Raw genomic sequence first — 26,839 nt, forward strand, 5'->3', positions numbered from 1 at the left:
TAGTTATCCAATAAAAGAAATGATAATGGCAGTGGCTAGGAAACATAGATTTCATCACTTTAGAGTCAGTGAAGTCTCCCTTTACAAAAATTTGGGAGCTGCTATCTTACTGACAATAATGACTTTCCAACATCTCACCAGAGAATAGAAGACAAACCAGATCAAATACAGATGTTCATTCCCTGATGGTCTACTATGTTTCTGCTGGAATGATAAGGACATTATAATAATATTGCCTGATGAAGGACAGAAATTGCTCAAACAGGAAACATCTGATAGAATGCACTCAAATGACAAAATGCATAGTCGCACACAAAGAGGAATGTTTGGGCCAAGAATTGCAAACTAAGATTACTGAGACAGGACACTAAATCAAACAAATGCGAAAGTAGGGCATCAGGCTTGGTGAGGCACCCTTGGCTATTTATATATCAAAAGACCGAGCATAAGCTATGAGGATCTAAATAGAATTGTGGGTAAATCAACCCATCCAACGGCATTGGACTTTCGGTGGCATTCATGAGCAGGATTTGGCATGGGGATCCCTCAGGGTTGAAGGGTATACCTTTTTATGTTTCAGGAACTGAGAAGATGTACAGGAAACAGAGGAAAAAATACACTCTCAAGCCCAAACAGTCATAACTTTACCTTTTGACCACCAGTAGGACTGGGGCCATAGGTTTGAGTGTGCTGAAGAAATGTTATTTTCTGGTTTAACTTTTAAGGTGTTGGTGTTTTTTCCAAATGTGTTGAACAAAGTGAAATAGGTCCATGTCCTTCGGTGCGCACAATGTGCACAGATTGACAGGTATACTAATGACAAATTACATTCAGGTATACTAAGCTTAATATCACTGAAGGTAAAGAGCCCATCTCTCCCAGTAGGTGTAACAAAGGTATGGAGATATGTTGGGCGTTTGGGTCCTTATGTCATTTTCTCCCATCTCCTGAAGGATGACACAATCGTATGTGCAATTAACATAATATCCAGAAGTAGTAGGTCAATGCAAAAACCAAAACTGCAGGGGTGGCTATTCTGTTAAAGGGAAACCTAGCATGGATACTTGGTTGAGCCTATCAGTAGGGACAGAATTCGTTTAATTGTTTACTGTATTTCCATACCACACCCTGCTGCAGAAAGACAAAAAAATAAAATAGTAATAAAAGATTTTATTACCATTTCATTTTTTGCTCTCTGCCGAATGGACTGTCGGGTCGGGGCCAGTGCGTCATTACTGCTGATTGACAGCAATGAGGAGTGGCCCCTTTGCAGTGCGCATGTAGGTTTCGCCGGCAATCTTCCTACGGCCAGCCTGACATGCTTCATTCAAACCGCTCCAGCCCAGCTGGGAGAGCAGGCACAGGGCTCCAGTGCCTTTCGGATCACTGAGGCAGCCTGCTCCATCCAGTCCAGACGCTTCACTCATGCTGCTTCACAGCATGAAAGCAGCGTCTGGATTGGACAAGGTAGGTGGCTTTATGATGTCTCCTCTGTCTTGGAGGAGTCTGGAGCCAGGGACTGGAGAGCATCGAAGACTTACTGCAGGTATAAGTTAAGTAACTTTTATTTTTGGCTTTCATAGATGTTTTATTGTTTGATGTATGTGCGTTTTAATGTATGTAGAGCCCCACCCCACTGTATTCTGATGTCACCAACAGCCACGGGTAGTTTGTACACAAATTCAGGTGTGTCTAGGACTTCAACTGGTTCTGCTAGCATGGAAACCTTCGATGTTCCTGCGGGGAAAACAAAGAGCACAAGTTGAAGTGTAGCATACAAGTTGGCACTAGACTTGAACACGGATGCAGTGACTGCACGTGAAGGTCACACTCTGTAGGTGATTTTCTAATTTTTCCATTTGCTATAAAGCAAAGGAGGAACAATAGAAGCCTTGTGTAAAAGGAAGGCCTGCCTTTGGGGATATTAATGTTAATTATCTAATAAATAGTGAATTCTAGTTAGTGGAAATGACCCATAAATAACCACTTAATGTGTTGGAATAATTTGCTTAATTTGAAAATGACGTGAATGAACCAGTTAGATCTATTTGTCTATTTTTACTGGGAGTTACAGAAGAGGAGATATGACAATATGTATCGAACCTTTAATTGCGAGGAGATCAGCAATTGATTGATAGATTTAGAGAAGGATTTGCAGTTGATTGTCACACGCTTTCTTCTTTTCATTGCTTAATTTATTTTTCTTCAGGTAGATATCGCTTTTATACCTCGGGGGACACATCAGTGTGTGGAATTCATACACATAGCATCTCTTGCACTTAGTAAAGATGTGTAAACAGAAGTAATGTAAGGGCAGTAGATTCACTCTGCTTCACACCTGCGTGCCTCTGCCCAGTTACTATTTTTTTTTTTTTTACTTTGTGCTTAATATTGTAATGCATCTTTCCCCCTACTACCCCTACTAATTGTGCTGAATTTCCACAGATGTTGTCACTGTTTACTGTTTACTGTGTAATTGCTAAACTACCACCCCTGACAACTCCGTAAGGCCGCTGTGTTTGTATTCTGTGGCCTCACAGACCCCAATTTAAGGGGCACCCTTAGCCTTTTTATCAATGTGAATAATATTAAACATATATTTTAGCATGTACAACAGCTTTCTGCTATGTCCTTTTCCGTTTCTGCACTCCTGTTGTCACTCTTGCTCATAGATATTTGTCTAAAGTTTCCTCTTCAATGTTTCTCAGTTGTACTCTTTAGAACCATGTGTTCCTTTTTGGTTATGTCTATGCTAATTAAACGCATTAAATAATTCTCTAATTGTTTAAAAATCCTTCAATTTAACTGTTAAAGAGAAATGTATGCTTTTAGAGGCGCCAAGGTCTACTTGAAATTTAGTGACAAAGTTCTACAGTAAGCCACTTGAGACTAGACATGGTCAAAAGCTTGCGATGTAGCTGGTACTGATAAATGAAAGGAACAGTAATGCCTTTGTAGCTTTTTTCGAAGTTCATCTCGTCTATGATCAGAAATAATAAAAAAATATCAAATATCATGTGTTTGTGTTAAAACCAGATGTTCATTTACAAAACAAAGAATAGTTTGTTTTGCACCAGTTTAAAAAATAATTTAAGTAGAACAATAATTCTAGACGCTCTGTTTGTTCATATTCTAAAATATTCTGTACTACACAGTTCCTAAAACGATATATAAACTAAGGTACAAAAAGTCAAATGCAGATATAGTTGAAACATAATAAATACAGAGACTAATGTGTTTAGTTATTTGACCATAAATGCAAAATAGAGACCTTAATTTGATAAGTCTGTTTTTTGTTACAAACGTGAAATAAATCGAGGCAAGAACCAATTCTAATCCATAATCTGTGAAGTTAATTATACACTAGCATTTATTACACACGGACGTTGACCTAATACATGTAAAATGGCTACCTGCAAACACAGATTCAAATAGTGAGATTGTTGTTCACATCATTAAAATCTGGACACTTATTTCTACATATGGAACTTTGTTCTGTGGGGAATCTGCCAGTATGGAATATTTTCAACAGTACAAATTACAGTAATATGTTTGCAAATATGAGTGCTCCTAGGGATCGAAACAATATTAGTAAGGCTTCTAACATCTTAGGTAATTATAACCCTCCCCAGATGTTTTAAGCTGAGTTAAGGACTTTAAGGTAGTGCCACCAAATGTTGGCATTCGTATGTTAATTGTGCCTGAAGGACCCGCTAACAAAACCTAGCATTGACCTGTATGGAAAGGTGTTCCATCTTAAGCAAAATTGTTTTGGTATTGTAGAAAAAAGCTGAAATGCAACTATAAACAGTTTAAGTCTCCACAGGTGGTAATTAGCCAATCTCATCAGACATGCTGTTTACTGACCAGTTTTTCTCCCTATAGTTAGCCATATACTTCCGACAGATACACTTGTGGTTTAAAGGCTTTCGGCCCAATTTTCCAGATGCACTGACCTAATATGTACCGACGCATGGCTTCAACAGTGATGTGCCACAAGAAGGCTTTATCTCAAGAAATTATAGAAAGGCAGAGTGATCTGTTAAATTAAAACAATAAAAGTCATCTTTGCCATGACCCAAGCAAAATGGCACCTCCTAATTCATGTTTGTGGTTTCTCCAGACCAGTTTATATTTTTGTCATGCTTTGCTCAAATACTGCAAATGGAACATACTCAATACATTGGTATCAATGATTTTTCTAGGATAGAAAGATCAACCGATCAAGTTATCAAGCCAGTGAATTTGGAAGCATTGTCGAAATGGGTTGGGCACTTACCAAATGACGTCGTTCAAGACATGCCTCAGATAGCACCGATGCTTGTTCGACTTGGTTATGACCCATTGGCCAACCCACCAAGTTATGGAAACCCTGACCCTTTAGTGGTCAATAACACTAACCGGGTGAGTATTACAGTTGCAGAAGTATATATTTTAGTCAGCATGCAGTCCTGTATTTTTCTCAAATTTTTTAAATGTAGCTTTGTTTTTTAATGTAATGAGCGGTTCCTATAAGGCTTCCGAACAATGTACAGATATGGATATACTGCTGAGAAGATAATATTGTCAGGAAGAGACCGTAAAAGTGTTACTAACAATAGGCAAAAACTGATGCAAATTCAGAAGTGTAGTCTTCGTAAATAACAATAGTACCGTAAAAACTGCAGTATGTGATAGAAGGAAATATGAGCGTAAACAAACCAAAAGGCGTAGACCCTCCTAATAGAGCTTTGTGGTAGTTTGATATTCTTCTGAGGGGTGTGGTGGTGATAGAGGTGTAAAGTGGTGGTGAAATAAATGTTTCTGCTACTGAAATATGAATAGTCACTCGATAGACATTTGGAAAAACGATGCGCAGCATAGTACTTGCTAGGCCGAGGGAGTGGCATGGCAGTCTTGGACACTTGCTTTTAAACAACATGACATGATCGCCTTTTCAGCATTCTATGGCCTGGAGGGCGATTCAAATGTGGTAGTTTCATAATGAGATGGTTAAGTCATGCAGCATAGATGGGGAAGGGGTGGGGGGTGCGCTGCGCTCATTTAGCAGATCTAAGCATTCGATTTGGGACCCCTCCAAAGAAGCATTAGTTGAGTTTATGCTGGTAGTGAAACAGGTATACAGCCACAACTGCGTATTTTTGTCCAAGGGGTACTTTGGGCAGTCGGAATGAATAGATGCATGCTCTACAGCTGTGGGAACACGATCTTAATGCCAAAACTAATGCAGTCATCAGGTTAATGTCCATACTTGACAACTTTTTCAAAATTTTACATTTTGTTAGGTCTCACTGATCACAACCTAGGAACTAGTATTTCATAGCAAAGGTTGTGTTCAAATGTACAAGTAGTTGATTTTCAGCAGTGAGACATGGTTGCAGTGGAATTCAGTGACCTGAGAAAAGTTGAATTAGAAAGACAGTTTACATCACTTGCTACTGACCTGCCGTTTCCAATGTACATAGTGTGCTTTGGTTCAGCTCCTTGCTCATGATTGAATGCCCTTTCTTGTGCTAGCAGGTGTGCTCAGCTGCTGAGACTGATTGCTTTAATTCATGGACTTATTTTTCCCTTTATCCTTTGAGCATGCCACTGACATGCATTTTTCGTGCTCTCCCCAGTATGCGGTTTCCCCCTTATGTTTCCACCTGCTCCCTCGCTTTCTGTGTTTCCCCAGCCCCTGCCCTCATCTCACCCTTGCTATCTTTATTGCTGCTCATGCCACCTCCCCCCGTTAGCTTATCCATCGCACCCCGGCCCTCCCCGCTCATTCAAGATGGCCTTGGCAAATGTACATGCACGGCAAGCACAAAGAAATGGGTTTGTAATATCGGAACAAAGGCATTCAAACATTGCTGCCATGGACAAAAAATCTCTGGGTTTGTTTAGATTCACGCATTCCAAAATGGCTGCAGTTGATGCATACATTCACTGATGCCATCATTTTAATGGGGTTATTCCAATATTAAAAATGTCATTTAGGAGTACGCTTGTAATGTTTGGACAGAGCATTATAAAACGGCTTTTATGTTTGCTTGTGCATCAATGGATGATATCAAACAAAACTAACCGTTGTCACAAGCCTTTTAGTTTCATTCCTGACAGCTGTTTTTGCCAATACTCGTTTATGTATTTTCTCGTTATAGCAAATCTATTTCTCCCCCAACTTAAGCAACATTACCTATTTCCACTTTTACCTGATTTTCTCAGTGGCAAGTCAGAGCCATTTCAAATTGTAAGGTTTGCATAAAATATTTGGATTGAGTTGTTTATAGCCACTGGATTTCTTTAAGTTATCATTGGGGTGAAACAGTTAACCTCACAGATATTCACCTTTTAATATGAAATAGTTAAGTCACCTCACATATTTTACATGCACTGTCATCCTTCTAACTGCACCGTTTTCTTCGCAGCTAACTGCACTGATTGATTATCAGTGTTCAAAATGAAAGAACGTGTTTCTAACTTGTGAGGGAAAGGAGAGGAGATAAACATACGTTGACAACGCCACTAGGTTCAGATTTTGTGCTCAGACAACCATACGTATATACAGCAAATCCCTTAGACACTCATGCATATAGAGCTACGTGCACCCTCAGCCACAGCACACACACAACTTCTAACAAAACTTCAAGGTGATATTTCTATCCCCATTTTTACACACAAAGTAGCATCCTTCTCTCATTATATCCCGGGAGACTCATTTGCTATTATCCATCACAATAAACCTTCGAGGGCCCCTTTTTATTTGCGGGTAGGATTTTGATGATCGCAGAAAAATGACTTTCATGCATCTAACCAAAGTACTCCCAACCGTATACCAGATTGTAGTATTAAAAATGCCCACAAGTGGATGGCTGCCACTTTATTTGGGGGCAAACAAAAGGAGGAGAAGGCAAGGCATTGAACAAGAAGCAAGCCAACCAATGTTGAGCATTGAGAGGGCTCTAAGCCCATTGTAAGTTTTTGGTATGCACACAGTGGTTTGCGCTGTCTGGTAGGTGAGACCTAATTAAGGGGTGTTGCTGCTTCCTCAGATTTAGTCTGTCACCTGTTTCAACATCTCTTACGCACTAGATAGATGCTGCCCTGCCCTAAGAAATTACCAAGTGGTGTCCAAAATCTGAGAATGCCCTGTCTATTACAATGATAGATGGTAAATCTTAGCATGGCATAATGATTTCTAAATGAAAGGTGATAGACATGCATAACCCCTAGTCACCGATGATTGGTGTGTGAAGGAGTACATATCTGGGCATGTACTGGTGGTTATGACTAAGCAGTTGTCACAATACGTAAGGCTGCATTTTTACTAGACATTTACTCCTAGATGTAGGTGGCACTGTATGGAACAGTTGAAGAGAGGCTCAGGAGTAATTTGGAACGTGACCTCACATAAAATGTGATGAAAATATATCGGAGAGATCCGTTGCAGACAATGGAGTAGCTTTTGGCTTATAATGGCTGGTATGAGCCCGGAGCTCCAATATTCCAATATTTGTCTTCATGTTTCTCCCTTTTTAATTTAGAACATTCTACCCTTTGTGGGTGGAATGTTCTAGTAGCCTTATAGCCCTTCTATCTCAGGCTATACTGATTGTTAAAGCCCCTCTTCTTTGTTATCCCATATTGGATCTTTTATAGATTCACATGCTTGAATCATTCCCCATCGTTGAAGTGGTAAAGTAATATGTTCAACTGTCATAGGCTATAATGGCGTTGGGCCATCAATTTATAGCCTATTTTAGTCCTCTTTTTTTTTTTTTAAAAAAAGGGACTGAACTTAAACTGACCAATCAGCTGCTAGCACCATCTGATAGAGACTTCTAGCTGCAGATTCCTTACCTTTTGAATTCCCTGGCGCCCGCTTCAAATCCGTAATCTTTTTGCTGAGCAATACCCTGCGCGTGCCGTCGGGTGGTGTCGTTTGGTTCCACGTGCGTCGTCCGGCTCCGCATGGCTTCATCAGCATCATTGGAGCAGTCTATGACATCACGGTCATCTATATAGACGCCACCTCGGCATGCGTATGTCAGTTCTTTTCATTCAGCGCCGGTTAAGCGCAGATCCGGGATCGACCTACCCTTTGCCCTTTTTGGCAAAACGTTTTTTGATGAGTTGTCGAGGATTTTTTTGTCGTCTGTGCGAGGGATATGCCCTCTAAGAAGACGGGGTTCAGGGCGTGCGGCGCATGCCATCGCGTGATGTCGCCCCCCCAGGAGGTATGACTCTGGTGCCTCAACAGGGACCATGACTCGAAGTCGTGTTCCAACTGTCGGGCCATGGCGCCAAAAGCTTATGAGGGAGCGGTCCCTAAAGCTCATGGCGGCCCGGCAGTCGACTTGTCGGCGTGACTCCTTGGAGGTCACGGTCCCGCTCAAGGAGGAGGTCGGGGAAGCGCTCCAGGAGCCCCAAGTCCACTTTGTCCCATTCGAGGTCCGCGGGGCACTCTGGGAAGAGGTACAAAAAGAAGAAGTCCAAGCGGACTTTGATGAAGGCATCTCAGGAACACCCACGTTCCGAGCACAGTTCCGCAGAGCCGTTATCAGAGCCGACTCTGCGTCTATCACCCCCCCCCTCACTTTTCTGGGAGCCGGAGCAACAACCGCTCAATTAAAGGAATTTTACGAGGTTATGCGCCTTGTTTTTGAGCGGGCTGCCCCCTCGGGTGGTTCTTCGGGCTCCTTGGGGTCAGCAGGGGCCCTTTTGGATTCAACGTCTGCTTCGGCGCCGTTGGGGAACCCAGGATCTGATAGTGGATCCAGACCGGCGCCAGGTTCTCACAGTCTACCTCCTCCGGCACCGGGCTGACGTCGACGCTCCCTCCACCACCAGCGCCCACTCGTGGTGGTAGCCCCATCCTCATTCCGGATGATCCGGAGCCAGAATTCCGTCAATTCCGACTTCGGCGCTGATTAGGCCTAGATCAGTGGCTGAGGCTTATTTAGAACAGCCAGGAACAGGTGAAGAGTGAGAGGGGTCTGAGGACCCTTTAGAATACGGATTGGAGCATGAACAGGACCGTTATGAGGATCTAGGAGAAGCCAGTGGACTGGATACTTCTCCAGATACTGGCATGCTCTCACCTCCCGCTGTGGCTACGGAGGAGGGGGCATCTTATGCCATGGTGGTGCGTAGGGCAGCTGAGGTCTTGGACCTAGACTTGCCTATGGTGCCAGTCATGATTAATCTCCTGACTGAGGTGCTTCAGCCAGGGTTTGCTAGATGTGAGCAGATGTTACCCTTCAATGAAGCCCTCACAGATGTCCTTCTGGGAACGTGGTCCAAACCCAGCACAGGGGCTCCTGTGAATAGGGCAAATAGGGCAATCGGCTGCCACCGTAGACCAGCTCCAAGCGACCCTAGTTTCCTCACCCAACCTCCCACCCCAGGGAGCTTGGTGGTCCAAGCCTCCACTTCCTGTGGTGCCTTCCCTTACACTTCCCTGGATAAGGAATCCAAGAGGCTGGACCAACTTGGAAAGAAGAGGTTTTCTTCCTCCAGCCTGGCATTGAGGTCAGTAAACACCTCTTGCCTATTGGGCTGTTTTTCCCATACTTTCCCGGTGGGCGTACGGGACACACTCATCCAGGCTGTCATCGATGGGAGAGATACAGCCAAGTTTACCATCATGTGTGGCTTGGACACGACTGACTTGCTGGCAGGGCAATTTCTTCGACAGTGGCCCTCCGACACCACGCCTGGCTGCATACCACTGGCTTTTCGGGGGATGTCTAGTCGAACTTGATAGAAATGCCTTTCAATGGCTCACACCTTTTTGGTGAGAAGGCAGACTCTGCGCTTGAGAGATTCAAGGATTCTCGAGCTACGGCCAGATCCTTCGGCCTGTCAGCGCCTGTTCGCCAGTAGTCTGCCTATTGCCCCTTTTGAGACTTCGGGAGGGGTACGGTACCACGCCAACCACAGGTTAGCCACCATCCTCCAGCTTCACAGCATCCCATGCTAGGGCGAGGTCGTGGTACCTTCAGACCCATAGGGTCTAGCCAGAGGTCGGCCACCACCCAGCCCCCCTCTTCCACAACGACCAAGCCCTCCTAGTGTGGTTCTGCAAGACCATGTCCATCCAGTTGGAGGGAGGATTCAGTTTCATGTCCCTCACTGGCGGTCCATAACATTGGACAAATGGGTCTTGCAGATCATACAGAAGGGCTATTCCCTCCCAATCTTTCCCTCCCTGTATCCCTCCGGTAAAAGAACGGCTGATGGAGGATCATTTGATCTTGCTCCCCGAGGAAGTTACGGCTCTCTTGGCCAAGGGAGCCATAGAAAGGGTCCTGATGTCAGAAGTAGGCAGTGGTTGCTATTCCCGCTTCTTTCTGATCCCATAAAAGAACAAGGGTATTCGCCCTATCTTGGATTTAAGGGACGTCAATCTCTTCCTTAAAATGGAGAAATTCAGGATGCTCAATCTTACTCAGGTCTTGTCTGCCCTAGACCAAGGAGACAGGATGGTAGCGTTGGACTTGCAGGATACGTAGTTTCACATTCCCACCCTGTCTGCCCACAGGCATTACTTGCAGTTCAAGGTAGGCCACGAGCACTTTCAGTTTACTGTGCTTCTCTTAGGTCTCACAAGTGCCCCTCGGGTGTTCACCAAAGCGATGGTGGTGGTGGCAGCTCATCTGCGCAGGTTAGGGATTTCAGTCTTCCCCTACCTCGACTACTGGCTGTTGAAGGCTCCTACGCCCCAGGCTCTCGTCACCCACCGTCCGACTACAACAGACCTCCTGCATTCATTGGGGCTCACTATAAACGTGACTAAGTCGCACCTGACGCCCTCTCAGAAGCTCCCTTTCATTGGAGCTGTTCTGGATACAGTGCAGTTTCGGATTTATCCTCCCGAGCAGCAAGTCAAGGATATTCAGGTTATACCGATGTTTCGGCCTCTATTCTGGATTTCGGGGAGCGAATCTGAGGCTGTTGAGACTCATGGCTTCCTGCATCCTGTTAGTCAAACATGCCAGATGACATATGAGGGCTCTGCATTGGGACCTGAAGTTGCAGTGGACACAGCATCAGGGAAATCTTAACAACACGGTTCAAATCTCAGAGAGAACTGCAAAAGCAGTGGTGGTTAGTGAACTGCGATTGGGTCAAAGGCAGACTCCTCTCCCTTCCCCAGCCAGATCTCACAGTAGTGACAGATGCGTCACTTCTGGGATGGGGAGGCCACCTGGGAGAGGCATAGATCAGGGGCCTTTGGTCTCCAGCGGAATCCGGGCTCCATATCAACTTATTGGAGCTCTGGGTGATCCGGCTAGCATTGAAAGCATTTCTTCCTGTTGTGAAAGGGAAGTTAGTGTAGGTGTTCACGGACAACACTACCGCAATGTGGTAGTGCAACAAGGAGGGCAGTGTGGGGCCGTGGACCCTTTGTCAGAAAGCTCTGCGTCTCTGGAGGTGGCTGGAACAGCAGGACATAACCCTGGTGTTTCAACATCTGGCAGGTTCTCTGAACGCCAGGGCGGCCAAACTCAGCCGTCGATGCCTAGCGGATCACGAATGGTGTCTCCATCCGGAGGTGGTGCAAGGACTCTTTCTGCAGTGAGGAGAGCCTTGGTTATATATATTTGCCTCCGCAGAGAACGTACAATGTCAGCAGTATTGCGTGTTGGAGTTTCCAAGGTGGCAATCGCTCGGCGATACTTTTCGTCGTGAGTGGAATTTAGGCCTCCTATACGCATTTCCACCCATACCACTTCTGCTCAGAGTTCTTTTTGCTGAGCGATGCCCTGCGTGTGGTGTCGTTTGGTTCCACGTGCGTTGTCTGGCTCCGCGTGGCTTCATCAGCGTCGTTCGAGGCGTCTATGACATCACGATCTTCTATATAGATACCACCTCGGCACGCGTACGTCAGTTCATTTATTCATAAACAACTTCCCCGGCAGAAGCTCACATTCACAAGATATCTCTAAGAGCCGAGCACGTGTTGGGAGTCAACACCATAGTGGGGACACTCAGCAGAACCGGAGACAGTTGCCACGAGTAAGAACTAGATTAACTGAAATTAGACAAGATATCCTCACCCTGGAACAAGCCATGTCTTTTCATGACAGATAGGAGGGCCAAATGCCAGTCGATACCACCTTTCGGGAATGCCCTTTTGATGCAATGTTCAAACATTTATGCATATGCTTTTCCCCCTTTCCCTCTAATTCCCAAGTTCCTTAACAAGATGAAAGCAGAACACAGTTGCTTCATTTTGATCGCTCCCAAGTGACCCAGACATCACTGGTTTACGGAACTCATTCTCCTATCAGTGACCAGTCTCATACACCTTCCGGAAATGGGAATGCTCCTGACCATGAACCAAGGGCCAAGTATTGCACCTGGAGCTAGCATCTCTACAATTGTGCTCGTGGCCCCTGTGTTCTAGGAGTTTCGAGATCCAAACATCACTCAAAAATGCAGAGATATTATATCGAAAGCAAGAGCAAAGGGTACAAACAAAACTTACAGGCTAAAGTGGAAAAAATTCTGTTCCTGGTGTTAACAAAATCATTTGCACCTATTTGAAGCCTCTTCCGATCAGATTTTGCATTATCTCCTTTCGATGGCAAAGCCAGGCCTTGTTCATGCATCACTTCAGGTTCACCTTGCTTCAGTTTCAAGGTACAGACGTGGTCCAACTGCTCACAATTAATGAAGCCTCCTTTCGATCCCATTCCTAAGGCTGACCTAAAGTGTCTGACATGGAAAGTGGCCCTATTACTCACTCTCACGTTCATGAGAAGAGTTAATGAGATACAGGCCTTCACAACCTAAGAGCCTTTTCTACATTTCACATTCGAGCTAGTACTTCTCAGCACAAACCCAAAATTCACTCCGAAGGCCCCTTCTCAATTTCATCTAAGCAAACCTATCATACTTGGAACATTTTTTCCTGACCCCTCCACACCAACTGAAAGGGTTCTCCATACTTTTGACACTACAGTGTCTCAAGTTTTACTTCCACCGTATTGAACATATTCGCAAAACAGATCAACTACTAGTCTCTTGTGGACCAGGTGTCAAGGGACTGCATTAATGAAAGCAACAATAGCAAGATGGATTTCGGCAACAATTCAGTTTTGCCATTCCAAAGCAGGCAAACCCAAGCAAGAAAAGCTTAAAAAAATAAATATATATATATATATATTCTACAAGAGCAGTATCCACTTCCACTGCTCTGTTTGCAGCCATTCTGCTGTAGAATATATGCTGTGCTACAACGTGGAAGAGCACCCATTCGTTCACGCAGTACTGCTGCCTAGAATCTTCACAGCGACACATCCATGGGACAAGCAGTGTTACGTCATCTATTCTAATAAAATGATCTTCTTTCATTTGAGGTGTTTATTCATAGTAAATTCAAATGTTTTTCAGACTGCTGTATATTCTTGCCCGATTATCCTATTAATGTTCATTTATCTAAAGGTTTTAGATATGAATACTTAGGATTTCACTGTATATTGATATATAGATATGTTTATACTGGTGTGTGTATGTATATATTTATTTATTTTGTGTGGTTTACTATGAAAGTGTATTGCTTTTACCCACCATCATTTAAGGATACTTTAATTACCTACAATACTGCTTGCTCTTCAGATTCAAGCATGTGATAATATGAAAGATCCTGTACTGGATAAGAAAATAAGTTACTTACCCTGTAACTCCAGTTATCCAGTATTGGTATCTTTCATAGATTCACATGCAATGCACCCTCCTCCCCTGAGAGGGCTCCTCTTATCACTGTGGATGTCCCCACCCCCCCCCCCCCCACACACTTGTGCTCGAAAACCTGAGGATTCTGCCTCTCTTGGGAGTGTTCTAGAGGGTGCCAGTACCTGGTTGCTCATATGCCATTATATGATATGATAATTTTGCATACTGCTTTACCATGGTACTGCGGGACTCTCACTTCGACGATGTGGAATGATTGAAGCTTGTGAATCCATGGAAGATACCAATACTGGATAACTGCAGTTACAGGTAAGTAACTTATTTTCTTACAGGCTCTCTCTCGCCTGCAGCTTAGACTTATAACTCTGGTTCAAGGCCTTTAAACCCCGGTGTACACACCCAGCAGCAGGTTATAAGGCTGTATTAGAACTTTGGAATGTTGAGAGCTCCATTGAAGAGAGTGAAGTGGCCCAGGGCTAATAATGGTTAATATAAGCCTTCTGCTCCAACATTCCAATGTTTGTCTTTTTTAGTTTAAAACATTCTATCCTGAGCGAGTGGAATGTTCTTATAGGCTTATAGCCCTTCCCCCTCATGTTATACATGTTGCTAAAGGCCTTCTTCCTCGTTATAGTCTCTCGCCTGTGGCTCGGGCCTATAACTCAGATTCAGGGCCTTTAATAGCGGGATAGCCGTCAACACCATATTATAAGGCTATATTATAATAGTTTAGGCCACTCCCAAGGGCTGTTCCATTTTTTTCATATTGCTATTGGACAGTAATTTGGTGCTTCCAGTATGTTACCAAAGGAATAAACATGTGTTCGATGGCATCTGTCGCTGTAGATACACATGTTCTGCATAGCTCGCCATCTGGTGTTGTGTCGGAGTGTTACAAGTTGTTTTTCTTCGAAGAAGTCTTTCGAGTCACGGGACCGAGTGACTCCTCCTTCTGTCTCCATTGCGCATGGGCGTCGACTCCATCTTCGATTGTTTTCTTTCCGCCATCGGGTTCGGACGTGTTCCTGTCGCTCCGAGTTTCGGAACGGAAAGTTAGTAAATATCGGAAGATTTTCGTCGGTATTGTTGCGTTCGGGATCGGCGTAGTTAGATTCAACACCGCATCGAAGGTCGACGCGCTCCGGTGCCCTTCGGGATAGTTTTCGATCCCCCGTCGGGGCCTGGTCGGCCCGACCGCGTGTATAACAACGCCGATGGAACGGACCCCGTTCCGTTTTTGTCCCAAATGCCACAACAAATACCCGTATACAGACCAACATTTGGTCTGTAACCTGTGCCTGTCACCTGAGCACAGTGCGGAGACTTGCGAGGCCTGTCGCGCGTTCCGGTCCCGAAAGACACTCCGTGACCGTCGAGCCAGGAGACTTCAGATGGCGTCCACGCCGACAGCGCACCGAGAGTTCGAGGAACAAGAGGACGAAGAAACCTTTTCGATCCACGAATCGGACTCCGAGGAATTCGACGATCAAAGAACCGTGAGTAAGACGTCGAAAACAACACATAAGAAAAGTGACAAGGCCCAGGGGACGCCACTGCCACCAGGCCATGGCTCCACCCATAAATTCGGTGACTGACCATCGGCACCGAAAAAGGCCCAAACAGTGCCGAGATCGTCCGACTCCGGTCGAGACACCGGCACGCAGCCTTCTCGGGATCGAGAAAGTGCTGGAGAAAAGCAACGACACCGAGATAGCGGTGTAGAAACGGCTCGACGCCGAGACAGCGGCACCGACGAAGATCGACGCCGAGAGGTTTCAACTCCAAAAAAGAAAAAAGCCACCTCGGAGCCGAAAAAAGATACAGACAGGGTTTCGGTGCCGAAACAACCCGTAACCGACCCAGGTCCAGGCTCTTATACAGAGGAGCAATCACTGTCCTCTCAGATGCGAAAGCATAGGTTTGAGGAAGAGCTGCAATCCACCAAAGTGGACCATACGCAAAAACGTATTTTCATACAGCAGGGAACAGGAAAAATAAGCACCCTTCCCCCTATTAGAAGAAAAAGGAGACTGGAGTTTCAAACAGACCAGGCGCCACAAACCAAAATGGTGAAAAAGGTGACTCCGCCACCCTCTCCTCCACCTGTAATTAACGTCTCACCAGCACAAACTCCGTCACATTCCCCGGCTCACACCACCATGAGCCAAGGTGACCAGGATCAAGACGCTTGGGACTTATATGACGCCCCAGTGTCGGACAACAGTCCGGAGGCATATCCAACAAAGCCCTCACCACCAGAAGACAGCACAGCATATTCTCAAGTGGTGGCTAGAGCGGCACAATTCCACAACGTAAACCTCCACTCAGAACAAGTCGAGGATGACTTTTTATTCAACACCCTCTCCTCCACCCACAACTCCTACCAAAGCCTGCCTATGTTGCCAGGTATGCTTCGGCACGCAAAGGAAATCTTCAAGGAGCCGGTCAAAAGTAGGGCAATAACGCCAAGGGTGGAAAAGAAATATAAGGCACCTCCTACAGACCCCGTTTTCATCACCACACAGCTGCCACCAGATTCCGTCGTAGTAGGAGCAGCTCGGAAAAGAGCCAACTCCCACACATCTGGGGATGCACCACCCCCAGATAAAGAGAGCCGCAAGTTCGATGCAGCTGGGAAAAGAGTCGCAGTACAAGCTGCAAACCAGTGGCGCATCGCTAACTCTCAAGCACTACTTGCGCGCTATGACAGAGCCCATTGGGATGAGATGCAACACCTCATCGAGCATCTACCCAAGGAACTACAAAAGAGGGCAAAGCAGGTGGTTGAGGAAGGACAGAACATATCAAATAACCAGATACGATCCTCTATGGACGCAGCAGACACAGCTGCAAGAACAATTAATACATCTGTGACCATTAGAAGGCACGCATGGCTAAGAACGTCTGGGTTCAAACCAGAGATACAGCAGGCAGTGCTCAATATGCCATTCAACGAAAAACAACTGTTCGGACCAGAAGTGGACACGGCAATCGAAAAACTAAAAAAAGACACTGACACTGCTAAAGCCATGGGCGCACTCTACTCCCCGCAGAGCAGAGGAACCTACAGCACCTTCCGCAAGACTCCCTTTAGAGGGGGGTTTCGGGGTCAGGCCACACAAGCCAGCACCTCGCAGGCAACACCGTCCAGCTACCAGGGACAGTACAGTGGAGGCTTTCGGGGCCAATACAGAGGAGGGCAATTCCCTAGGAATAGAGGAAAATTTCAAAGCCCCAAAACCCCTACAACCAAGCAGTGACTCAGATGTCACTCACCCCCTCCACACAACACCAGTGGGGGGAAGAATAGGTCATTATTACAAAGCATGGGAGGAAATAACTACAGACACTTTGGTCTTAGCAATTATCCAACATGGTTATTGCATAGAATTCCTAAAATTCCCTCCAAACATACCACCAAAAGCACAGAATTTATCAAAACAACATTCCGAACTTCTGGAAATAGAAGTTCAAGCACTATTGCAAAAGAATGCAATCGAATTAGTACCAAACACACAAACAAACACAGGAGTCTATTCACTGTACTTCTTAATACCAAAAAAGGACAAAACACTGAGACCAATCCTAGACCTCAGAATACTAAACACCTACATCAAATCAGACCACTTTCACATGGTCACGCTACAAGAAGTGTTACCATTGCTAAAACTACAGTACTACATGACAACCTTAGACCTCAAAGACGCGTATTTCCATATACCAATACATCAATCGCACAGAAAATACCTATGGTTCGTATTCAAAGGAATACATTACCAATTCAAAGTATTGCCTTTTGGTTTAACAACCGCACCAAGAGTCTTTACAAAATGTCTAGCAGTAGTGGCTGCACACATCAGAAGGCAGCAAATACATGTATTCCCGTATCTAGACGACTGGCTAATCAAAACCAATTCACTAACAAAGTGCTTACACCACACAAATCAAATCATACAAACCCTCTACAAACTAGGTTTCACCGTCAACTTTGCAAAATCCAACATTTTGCTGTGCAAAGTACAACAATACCTGGGAGCCATAATAGACACAACAAAAGGAGTAGCCACTCCAAGGCCACAAAGAATTCAAAATTTCAACAAGATCATACAACGCATGTATCCAACACAAACAATACAAGCAAAGATGATATTACAACTCCTAGGCATGATGTCCTCATTCATAGCCATTGTCCCGAACGCAAAACTGCACATGAGGCCCTTACAACAGTGCCTAGCATCACAATGGTCACAAGCACAGGGTCACCTTCTAGATCTGGTGTTGATAGACCGCCAAACTTACCTCTCGCTTCTATGGTGGAACAGTATAAATTTAAACAAAGGGCGGCCTTTCCAAGACCCAGTGCCACAATACGTAATAACAGATGCTTCCATGACAGGGTGGGGAGCACACCTCGATCAACACAGCATACAAGGACAATGGAACGTACATCAAACAAAACTGCATATAAATCACCTAGAAATGCTAGCAGTTTTTCAAGCATTAAGGGCTTTCCAACCAATTATAACTCACAAATACATTCTTGTCAAAACAGACAACATGACAACAATGTATTATCTAAACAAACAAGGGGGGACACACACAACGCAGTTGAGCCTGCTGGCACAAAAGATATGGCGGTGGGCAATTCACAACCACATTCGCCTAATAGCACAGTTTATTCCAGGGATCCAGAATCAACTTGCAGACAATCTCTCTCGAGATCACCAACAGGTCCACGAATGGGAAATTCACCCCCAAATTCTAAACACTTACTTCAGACTCTGGGGAACACCTCAAATAGACTTGTTTGCAACAAAAGAGAACGCAAAATGCCAAAACTTCGCATCCAGATACCCACACAGGCAGTCCCAAGGCAATGCCCTATGGATGAACTGGTCAGGGATATTTGCCTACGCATTTCCTCCTCTCCCTCTCCTTCCTTATCTGGTAAACAAATTGAGTCAAAACAAACTCAAACTCATATTAATAGCACCAACTTGGGCAAGGCAACCCTGGTACACAACAGTGCTAGACCTATCAGTAGTACCCCACATCAAATTGCCCAACAGGCCGGATCTGTTAACACAACACAACCAACAGATCAGACATCCAGATCCAGCATCGCTGAATCTAGCAATCTGGCTCCTGAAATCCTAGAATTCGGACACTTACAACTTACCCAAGAATGTATGGAAGTCATAAAGCAAGCCAGAAGGCCGTCCACTAGGCACTGCTATGCAAGTAAATGGAAGAGGTTTGTTTGCTACTGCCATCATAATCAGATCCAACATTTACATGCAACTCCAAAGGATGTAGTGGGTTACTTGCTTCACTTACAAAAATCTAACCTAGCCTTCTCTTCCATTAAAATACACCTTGCAGCAATATCTGCATACCTGCAGACTACCTATTCAACTTCCCTATATAGGATACCAGTCATTAAAGCATTCATGGAAGGCCTTAAAAGAATTATACCACCAAGAACACCACCTGTTCCTTCATGGAACTTAAATGTTGTCTTAACAAGACTCATGGGTCCACCTTTTGAACCCATGCACTCTTGCGAAATACAGTTCCTAACCTGGAAGGTTGCATTTCTCATCGCCATTACATCTCTAAGAAGAGTAAGCGAAATTCAGGCGTTTACAATACAAGAACCTTTTATACAACTACACAAAAATAAAGTCGTCCTAAGGACTAATCCTAAATTTTTACCAAAGGTTATTTCACCGTTCCACCTAAATCAAACAGTGGAACTACCAGTGTTCTTCCCACAGCCAGATTCCGTAGCTGAAAGGGCACTACATACATTAGATGTCAAAAGAGCATTAATGTACTACATTGACGGAACGAAAAACATCAGAAAGACTAAACAACTACTTATTGAATTCCAAAAACCTCATGCAGGAAACCCAATATCAAAACAAGGTATAGCCAGATGGATAGTTAAATGCATCCAAATCTGCTACCTTAAAGCAAAACGACAACTGCCCATTACACCAAGGGCACACTCAACCAGAAAAAAAGGTGCTACCATGGCCTTTCTAGGAAACATCCCAATGCAAGAAATATGTAAGGCAGCCACATGGTCTACGCCACACACGTTCACCAAGCACTACTGTGTAGACGTGCTATCCGCACAGCAAGCCACAGTAGGTCAAGCCGTGTTAAGAACATTATTTCAAACCACTTCCATTCCTACAGGCTGAGCCACCGCTTTTGGGGAGATAACTGCTTACTAGTCTATGCAGAACATGTGTATCTACAGCGACAGATGCCATCAAACTGAAAATGTAACTTACCCAGTGTACATCTGTTCGTGGCATCAGTCGCTGGAGATTCACATGTGCCCACCCGCCTCCCCGGGAGCCTGTAGCAGTTCGGAAGTTAGCTTCAACTTTGTACATTTGTATATATATTATTTTAACCTTAAATAGGTACATACTTAGTCACTCCATTGCATGGGCACTATTACTACAACACAACTCCTACCTCACCCTCTGCGGGGAAAACAATCGAAGATGGAGTCGACGCCCATGCGCAATGGAGACAGAAGGAGGAGTCACTCGGTCCCGTGACTCGAAAGACTTCTTCGAAGAAAAACAACTTGTAACACTCCGACCCAACACCAGATAACGAGCTATGCAGAACATGTGAATCTCCAGCGACTGATGCCACGAACAGATGTACACTGGGTAAGTGACATTTTCATTTTGGCATTTTTATTTCAAAAATAAAAAAGATTAAATGAAAGTTTTGGCATTTCGAAAAAAGACAAATTAGGCTGTCCATTGTTTAACTCTGTTTGTGTTAGATGTTTTGCCTGTACAGTATATTCTTTTAATGAGCGACAAGGAATTATGAGAGGTGCGTTTAACTTAAAATCCGTTACTGAAGCATGACAGTTTTGCAGCAAAAAGAACTTCAGTGCTGCAGCTCCACTTTTACCATTGATTGCTTTTTTACTTTCGTTTCTCCAAAACATTTTGCGTTTGTATTCATAAATCGCAAACTAAAATGATTAAGATTTCATTGTTGTGAGTACATAAGTTGTATAATTTTTTTCCCCCAAGGTTTTGAAGGGTGAATTTAAAGCTCCAAGCAACTTGAAAGGGAATATTCAGGTAATTAGTTGTGCTAATTAATTGGATTCCATTGTTCATTCGTGGTTCTTTACTAGTTTATAGTCAGTTTTAACATTCTCCTTTTTTATACTCTATCATGCAGATTTCATGTTGTGTAAAGTTCATATACATCAGGGGACTTTTTATCTGTATTTAAATTGTTTTATTAATGTACATTTCATGTTAATGTTTCCAACCCTTTAAGGATTGGCTGTTCTGCCTGGAATCACATTTGTCTTAAGTGGTTTTAGCAGAGCTCTTACATATTAAGTGAGTTGATTTTTTCACAGGAATATACATATTACAGTCTTAGCATGGGACTTAACATCAGTCACTCAGGACTTTATTTGTGCCCGTGCTTAGAAGAGTTGGTTATCAGCACTTAACTGTCAGAACCAGAACTTATTTTTCACTATCAGACTTTGACCTAAGGTAAGAGAGAGAAAAAGAGGTAGATGAAAACAATATTAAACAGAGAAGGCGGGGCAAAAAATATTCAGCAAGAATGATGTAAAGAGATGAAGGGTGATGGAAGAAAGAGAAATGCGGGTTAGTTAATTCAGGCTGCCTTGTAGAGGCAGATTACATTTTTGTTACCTGGCATAATCTCACGTACTTTCCGCAATCTTTGTGTTACATGAAAACAAATCATTATGCCACTATATTTCCGGGTAAAAATCGTATTGCTTGGTCAAAGGAGCAATACGGTCAAATATGTCTAGTAGAGACTTCTAGTTGTAGATTCCTTACCTTTGAATTCTCCCCAGGTGTCAGATTGGATCTGGAAGATTTTTTGTGAACAGAACCCCTCCCCGCCAGTAGGTGGTGTTGATCAGCTCTGTGTCAGTCATTGGCGACATTCGCGCTGGAAATGTTGCGGTACCTTTATGTGCACTACCCATGTGCACCAGCGTTGGTTCTTTTCTTTCCATGCCAGCCGGCGCTGATCTGAGAGAAGAGCTATCACTCAGTCGTTTTTGACTGGCCTTTTTCGGCTTCTTGTCAAACGTTTTTAAGGTTGTGTTGAGATGTCGTCACATAAGACAGGTTTTAAGCCGTGCGAATCTCGTCATCGGACAATGTCAGTGATTGATCTGCACTTCGTTGGTTTGTGGTGTTTGGAGCTTGCCCACAACCTGAAGTCATGCTCAGAGTGCCGGGCTATGCATCCGAAGGCGTTGAAGGAGCTGTCCCTAAAGCCAGTGATGGCCCGGCACGCAACTCTGTGCAGGTCGAGGTCACGGTTGAGGGGAAGGTCCTGGGACTGGTGACTAAGTCCAAAGTAGTAGTCGTCACACTCCAATACCTCAGCACAATCAGGTAGGCTGAGACATAAGAAGAGTAAGAAGTCGATGCGGTCTTCCACTTCTCTTCGTCCACTGGCCGACGCTACAAGGGAGCGTCCTCATTCTATGCCTTGTACTTTAGAGCCTGACTACACACCTCCCCGAACTTCCAGGACCCAGAACAACCCCCACCCAATTAAAAGAATTTTATGGGGCCATGCACCTAATTATTGGGCAGTCTGGCCCTGTCAGCGTGCCTTCAGGCCCCAAAAGGTCAGAGGAGGCCCCATCAGGTTCCACGGCGGCAGCTTCAGCTCCGATGGGCTCCCAGGGATCTTGTCCATGATCCGGACCAGTACCAGTCGTATCACATTGACTTTCCCTGGCACTAGTCCCAATGCTGTCACTCCTGGCGCTGCGGTAACCAAGCGGTGGCACCATCCCTATTGTCCTCTCTCACTGACATGGAGCTGGATGAACGTCATCTGATGCAAACTCCTGCAGGAGTTTTGCCTCCTAAACTCCCTCTCCAACTACTTTCACCTCAAATTGCAGACATACACAACAGCTTCACAGCATCAGCACCCACCATCACCACCACCAACACAACCAACAACACAATACCCTCCCACACCAACCAACTACACACCTGGACCCCCACCAAGGACGAAGAAATCGACAACCATGAACTCCATCCACTCAGGCTCCCCCACAGTCCCCTGCCCCCACCACATTTTCAACAAGGCCAAATCATCGCTCCCCAGCTCCGCGCCGTCATCAACAGTTCCTTCGACACTGCAACCTTCCTAGCCGTTTGGAAGCACGCCGAAGTCAACGCGCTCCTCAAAAAACCCAAAGCAGACCCAGAAGACCTCACGAACTACCGTCCGATCTCAAAGGTCGCTGAGAAGATAGTCCACGCCTAACTGTCTCACTTCTTAGAAGAAAACAACATACTCGACTCCTCCCAGTCTGGATTCCGCAAGAACCACAGCACTGAGCGCCCTCATCGCCTGCACAGACGACATCAGGACCAGAGTGGACAAGAGCGATACCGTCGCCCTCATCCTCCTAGAACTCTCTGCAGCATTCAACACTGTATGCCACCAGACCCTCCGCACATGCCTTTTTGACACCGGAATTCGACACAAGGCCCTGGACTGGCTCACCTCCTTCCTCGCCGAAAGATCCCAAAGAGTTCACCTCCCTCCCTTCTAGTCTCCAGCCACCAAGATCATCTGGTTCCCCAAGGATCCTCCCTCAGCCCCACCCTCTTCAACATCTACATGGCCCCTCTCGCCAACATCCTCCGCCCCCACGGAGTCGCCATCATCTCTTACGCAGACGACACCCAGCTCATCATCTCCCTCACCAGGAACCCAGCCACCACCAAGCTAAATCTGCACGCCGGACTCCTCGACATCGCCAAATGGATGACAGCAAGCCACCTCAAACCTAACTCAAACAAAACAGAAATCATCATCTTCGGCCCCAACAAGACAGCATGGGACGACTCCTGATGGCCCACCACCCTCAGACCACCCCCAACACCCACCACCCACGCACGCAACCTTGGCATCGTTCTAGACTCATCTCTCGCCATGGCCCAGCAAATCAACACCATATCGTCCTCCTGCTTCAACACCCTTTGCATGCTATGCAAGACTTTCAAAATGGATTCCTTTAGAAACCAGAAGAACAGTCACCCATGCCCTAATCTGCAGCAGACTGGACTACAGCAACGCCCTCTACGCAGGGGCCACAGCCAAGCTTCTAAGAAAACTCCAGCGAATTCAAAACGCAGCCGCACGTCTCATCCTCAACCTCCCTCGCCACGAACACATATCCACCCACCTCAGATCCTTACACTGGCTGCCAATCAGCAAAAGGATCATCTTCAAAGTCCGCGTCCACACTCACAAAGCCCTCCACGACACTGGACCGGCCTACCTCAACGAACGAGCAAACTTCCACATACCAACTCGACAGCTCCGCTCCGCTGACCTCGCCCTCGCTACAGTCCCCTGCATCCAACGCACCACCTCCGGCGGCAGATCCTTCTCCCACCTCACCGCCAAGACCTAGAACTCCCTCCCAACCAACCTACGCAAGACTGAGGACCTCCTAACTTTCAGAAAGCACCTCAAGACATGGCTTTTTGAGCAGTAACCGGCAACCCCTCTCCTCCCCACAGCGCCTTGAGACCCTAACGGGTGAGTAGTGCACTTAAGCAATTTTTTGATTGATTGATTGATCCTAAGCCCTATTCTGTTGGACTAGACCTTGGAGGAAGAATGGGAGGGGTCACTAGACCCTAGAATACCAGCTTTATGAGAAAATGTACTGGTGTGAGGATTTGGGTGAAGCCAGTGAATTGGACACATCTCAAGATACTTGTATGCTTACTCCCCCTACCATGGCTAGGGAGGAGGCAGCCTCTTACGCAATGGTGGTGAGAAGGGTGGCTGAGGTCCTGGACCTTCAGCTACCCTCATTGGCAGTCAATACTAATCTCTAGATAGAGGTGCTGTAACTGGTAGCTTCCATATCTGAACCCCTGCTCCCGTTCAATGATGCCCTCACGAATGTCCTTCTGGATAACTGGGCCAAACCCTGCAAAGGGACTCCTGTGAATAGGATGATTGCCTGCTGCCAGCGCCCCACACCTGGGAACCCAACCTTCCTCATGCAACACCCGATCCCTGAGATCTTTGTGGTCGAAGCCTCGACTTCCCATGGCACGTTCCCTACAGTTCCCCAAGATAGGCAATCCAAGAGGCTGGACTAATTTGGGAAGAAGATATTTTCTTCCGCCAGCCTGGCATTGCAGTCCATGTACACTGCATGTCTTTTGGGCTGCCATTTCCACGCTCTGCAGGACACAGTTGTGCAAGTGCTGCCACAGGTCCCAGAAGAGGCCCGGGCTGTACTCTCTCAGGCTGTTGACAATGGGAGAGATGCAGCAAAGTTCACAATGCTTTGCTGACTGGACACAACCAACTCGCTAGTCAGAGCGATTTAAGCGACAGTGGCCCTGAACGCTACGGCTGGCTGAGGACATCTCGCATTTCGGGGGATGTCCACACTTCCCTTATGGAAATGTTTGATGGCACCCGTCTCTTCAGGGACAAGGCAGATTTGGCACTTGCGCTGTAAAATGATTCTTGAGCTACGATGTTTTTGGTCCTTGCTGTGGCACCCCCATACTCCCATATCTTCCTTTCGCTCCTTTTGTGGCTACAGAAGGGGCTTCCAACTGCACCAGGTCCTGTCCAGCCACAGTGCCACACATACTGCCCGGCCTCTGCATGGACAAGGGCTCAGGACACACCATCCTCGTGGGTCAGGTGGCCAGTGGTCTGGTCATTGGGGTATGTGGGTGCTAAGAGAGGTCAGGCAGTGGAGAAGCGAACCATCTCTTGTAGAGTCGTACTGTGCATCAAGATCAGTTACGCACTGGTCAAGAAGCAACCCCCTTGGGGCTTGCAAGCTCATTCCATCAGCTCTAAAGCTGCGACCACCACGTTAGCACGCGGGGTTCCAGACCTGGAAATCTTCCAGGCAGCAACATGGATATCCTCTACATACATTTACCAAACACTACTGCCTGGACAGTCCGGTCCATAGGAATGGGCACTTTACCCATTTGGTCTTGCAGGACTTTCTCATTTGACATCAGATGAACATTTTACTTACCTTAAATAACGCCTTATCTGGTAGAGACATATTCTAGCTTCAGTTTCCTTACCTCCCTGCTCTGTGAATGGATTTCTATGGGCAGAGATTTCCCTTTAAGGTCCGTAGTTTTGATACACCAGTGGTCTTTGTTCTTCATGGCTTTGCACTTCTAGCATGGAAAGTCGTGAAAAGAAACCGACTGCATGCCTGAGTGGTGCCTATATAGGTACCGCAGCATCATTTCCAGCGGTGACAACGCTGACGACGAATTTGGAGCCGATCACCGGCACGTAGGGGCACTGCTCACGAAATATCTTATGAATCCAGTTTAAAGCCTGGGGAGAATTCAAAGGTGTAAGTAATCTGCAGCTAAATATAGTCCCTACCAGATAAGGCGTTACTGAAGATAAGTAACTTGTCCAACATGCACAGCTGTTCTCAGCACTTGTGTGTTTTTGCTGGTTTTAGTGCAAAATGAAAATGGACACACGGATGCATTTCATGCTATTAAATAACTCTGAATGCCAGATTTCCGTTTTGGTGAATTTTTCCAAAATGTTACGTAATCATGCCAAAGGATACTACGGAAACTTTTGCACAGCCGTACAGCCTTGCTATTCGGGAACTCCAGCATTAGCTAACACGGACAGCATGCTCCTAAGAAAATCCTTGGGCACTTATTTAATTTATTTTTTATTTTTATTTTTTACAAATTAACCATAGTAGTCAGCCAACCCTTTCAAGATATCCCAGGTTCTTCAGGATTTCACTGAATAAAGGTAAAAATGGTTCAACAAGAAACACCTTAGCATTTCAAATATATAGCATTTTGACTTTATAGGCTTGACTCCTTCAGCAGCGACTCTAGAGACTGATGCCAGTGCAGCACAAGAAAGGTCACACCTGATTTCCTTACTAAAAATGTCAGAGTATGTGAAGGGAAGCTACACAGGGACCGCCTAATTTAACACCCAACTTGATGGCGCAAATGAATTAAGAAGTTTGTATTCCCTATCCCTTATAACAGGACCATCTAATCTGTCTGAAATATCCATTCTTCCCAAG

At 45.4% G+C, this 26,839-nt stretch overlaps 1 protein-coding gene across 5 annotated transcripts in view; it reads left to right on the forward strand.

The window, feature by feature from the left end:
* TPST2 (tyrosylprotein sulfotransferase 2) overlaps window positions 1–26,839 on the forward strand; it is a 207,327-nt gene that overhangs the window by 129,033 nt on the left and 51,455 nt on the right. For all 5 annotated transcript variants that reach the window (XM_069214689.1, XM_069214686.1, XM_069214690.1 and 2 more), the window contains 2 exons: window positions 4,206–4,404; window positions 20,760–20,810. In XM_069214689.1, the coding sequence (XP_069070790.1) occupies window positions 4,206–4,404; window positions 20,760–20,810 (250 nt within the window). The remainder of the gene's footprint in view (window positions 1–4,205; window positions 4,405–20,759; window positions 20,811–26,839) is intronic.

This window comes from Pleurodeles waltl, chromosome 11 (genome assembly GCF_031143425.1).
Source record: "Pleurodeles waltl isolate 20211129_DDA chromosome 11, aPleWal1.hap1.20221129, whole genome shotgun sequence".
Lineage (NCBI taxonomy): Eukaryota > Metazoa > Chordata > Amphibia > Caudata > Salamandridae > Pleurodeles > Pleurodeles waltl.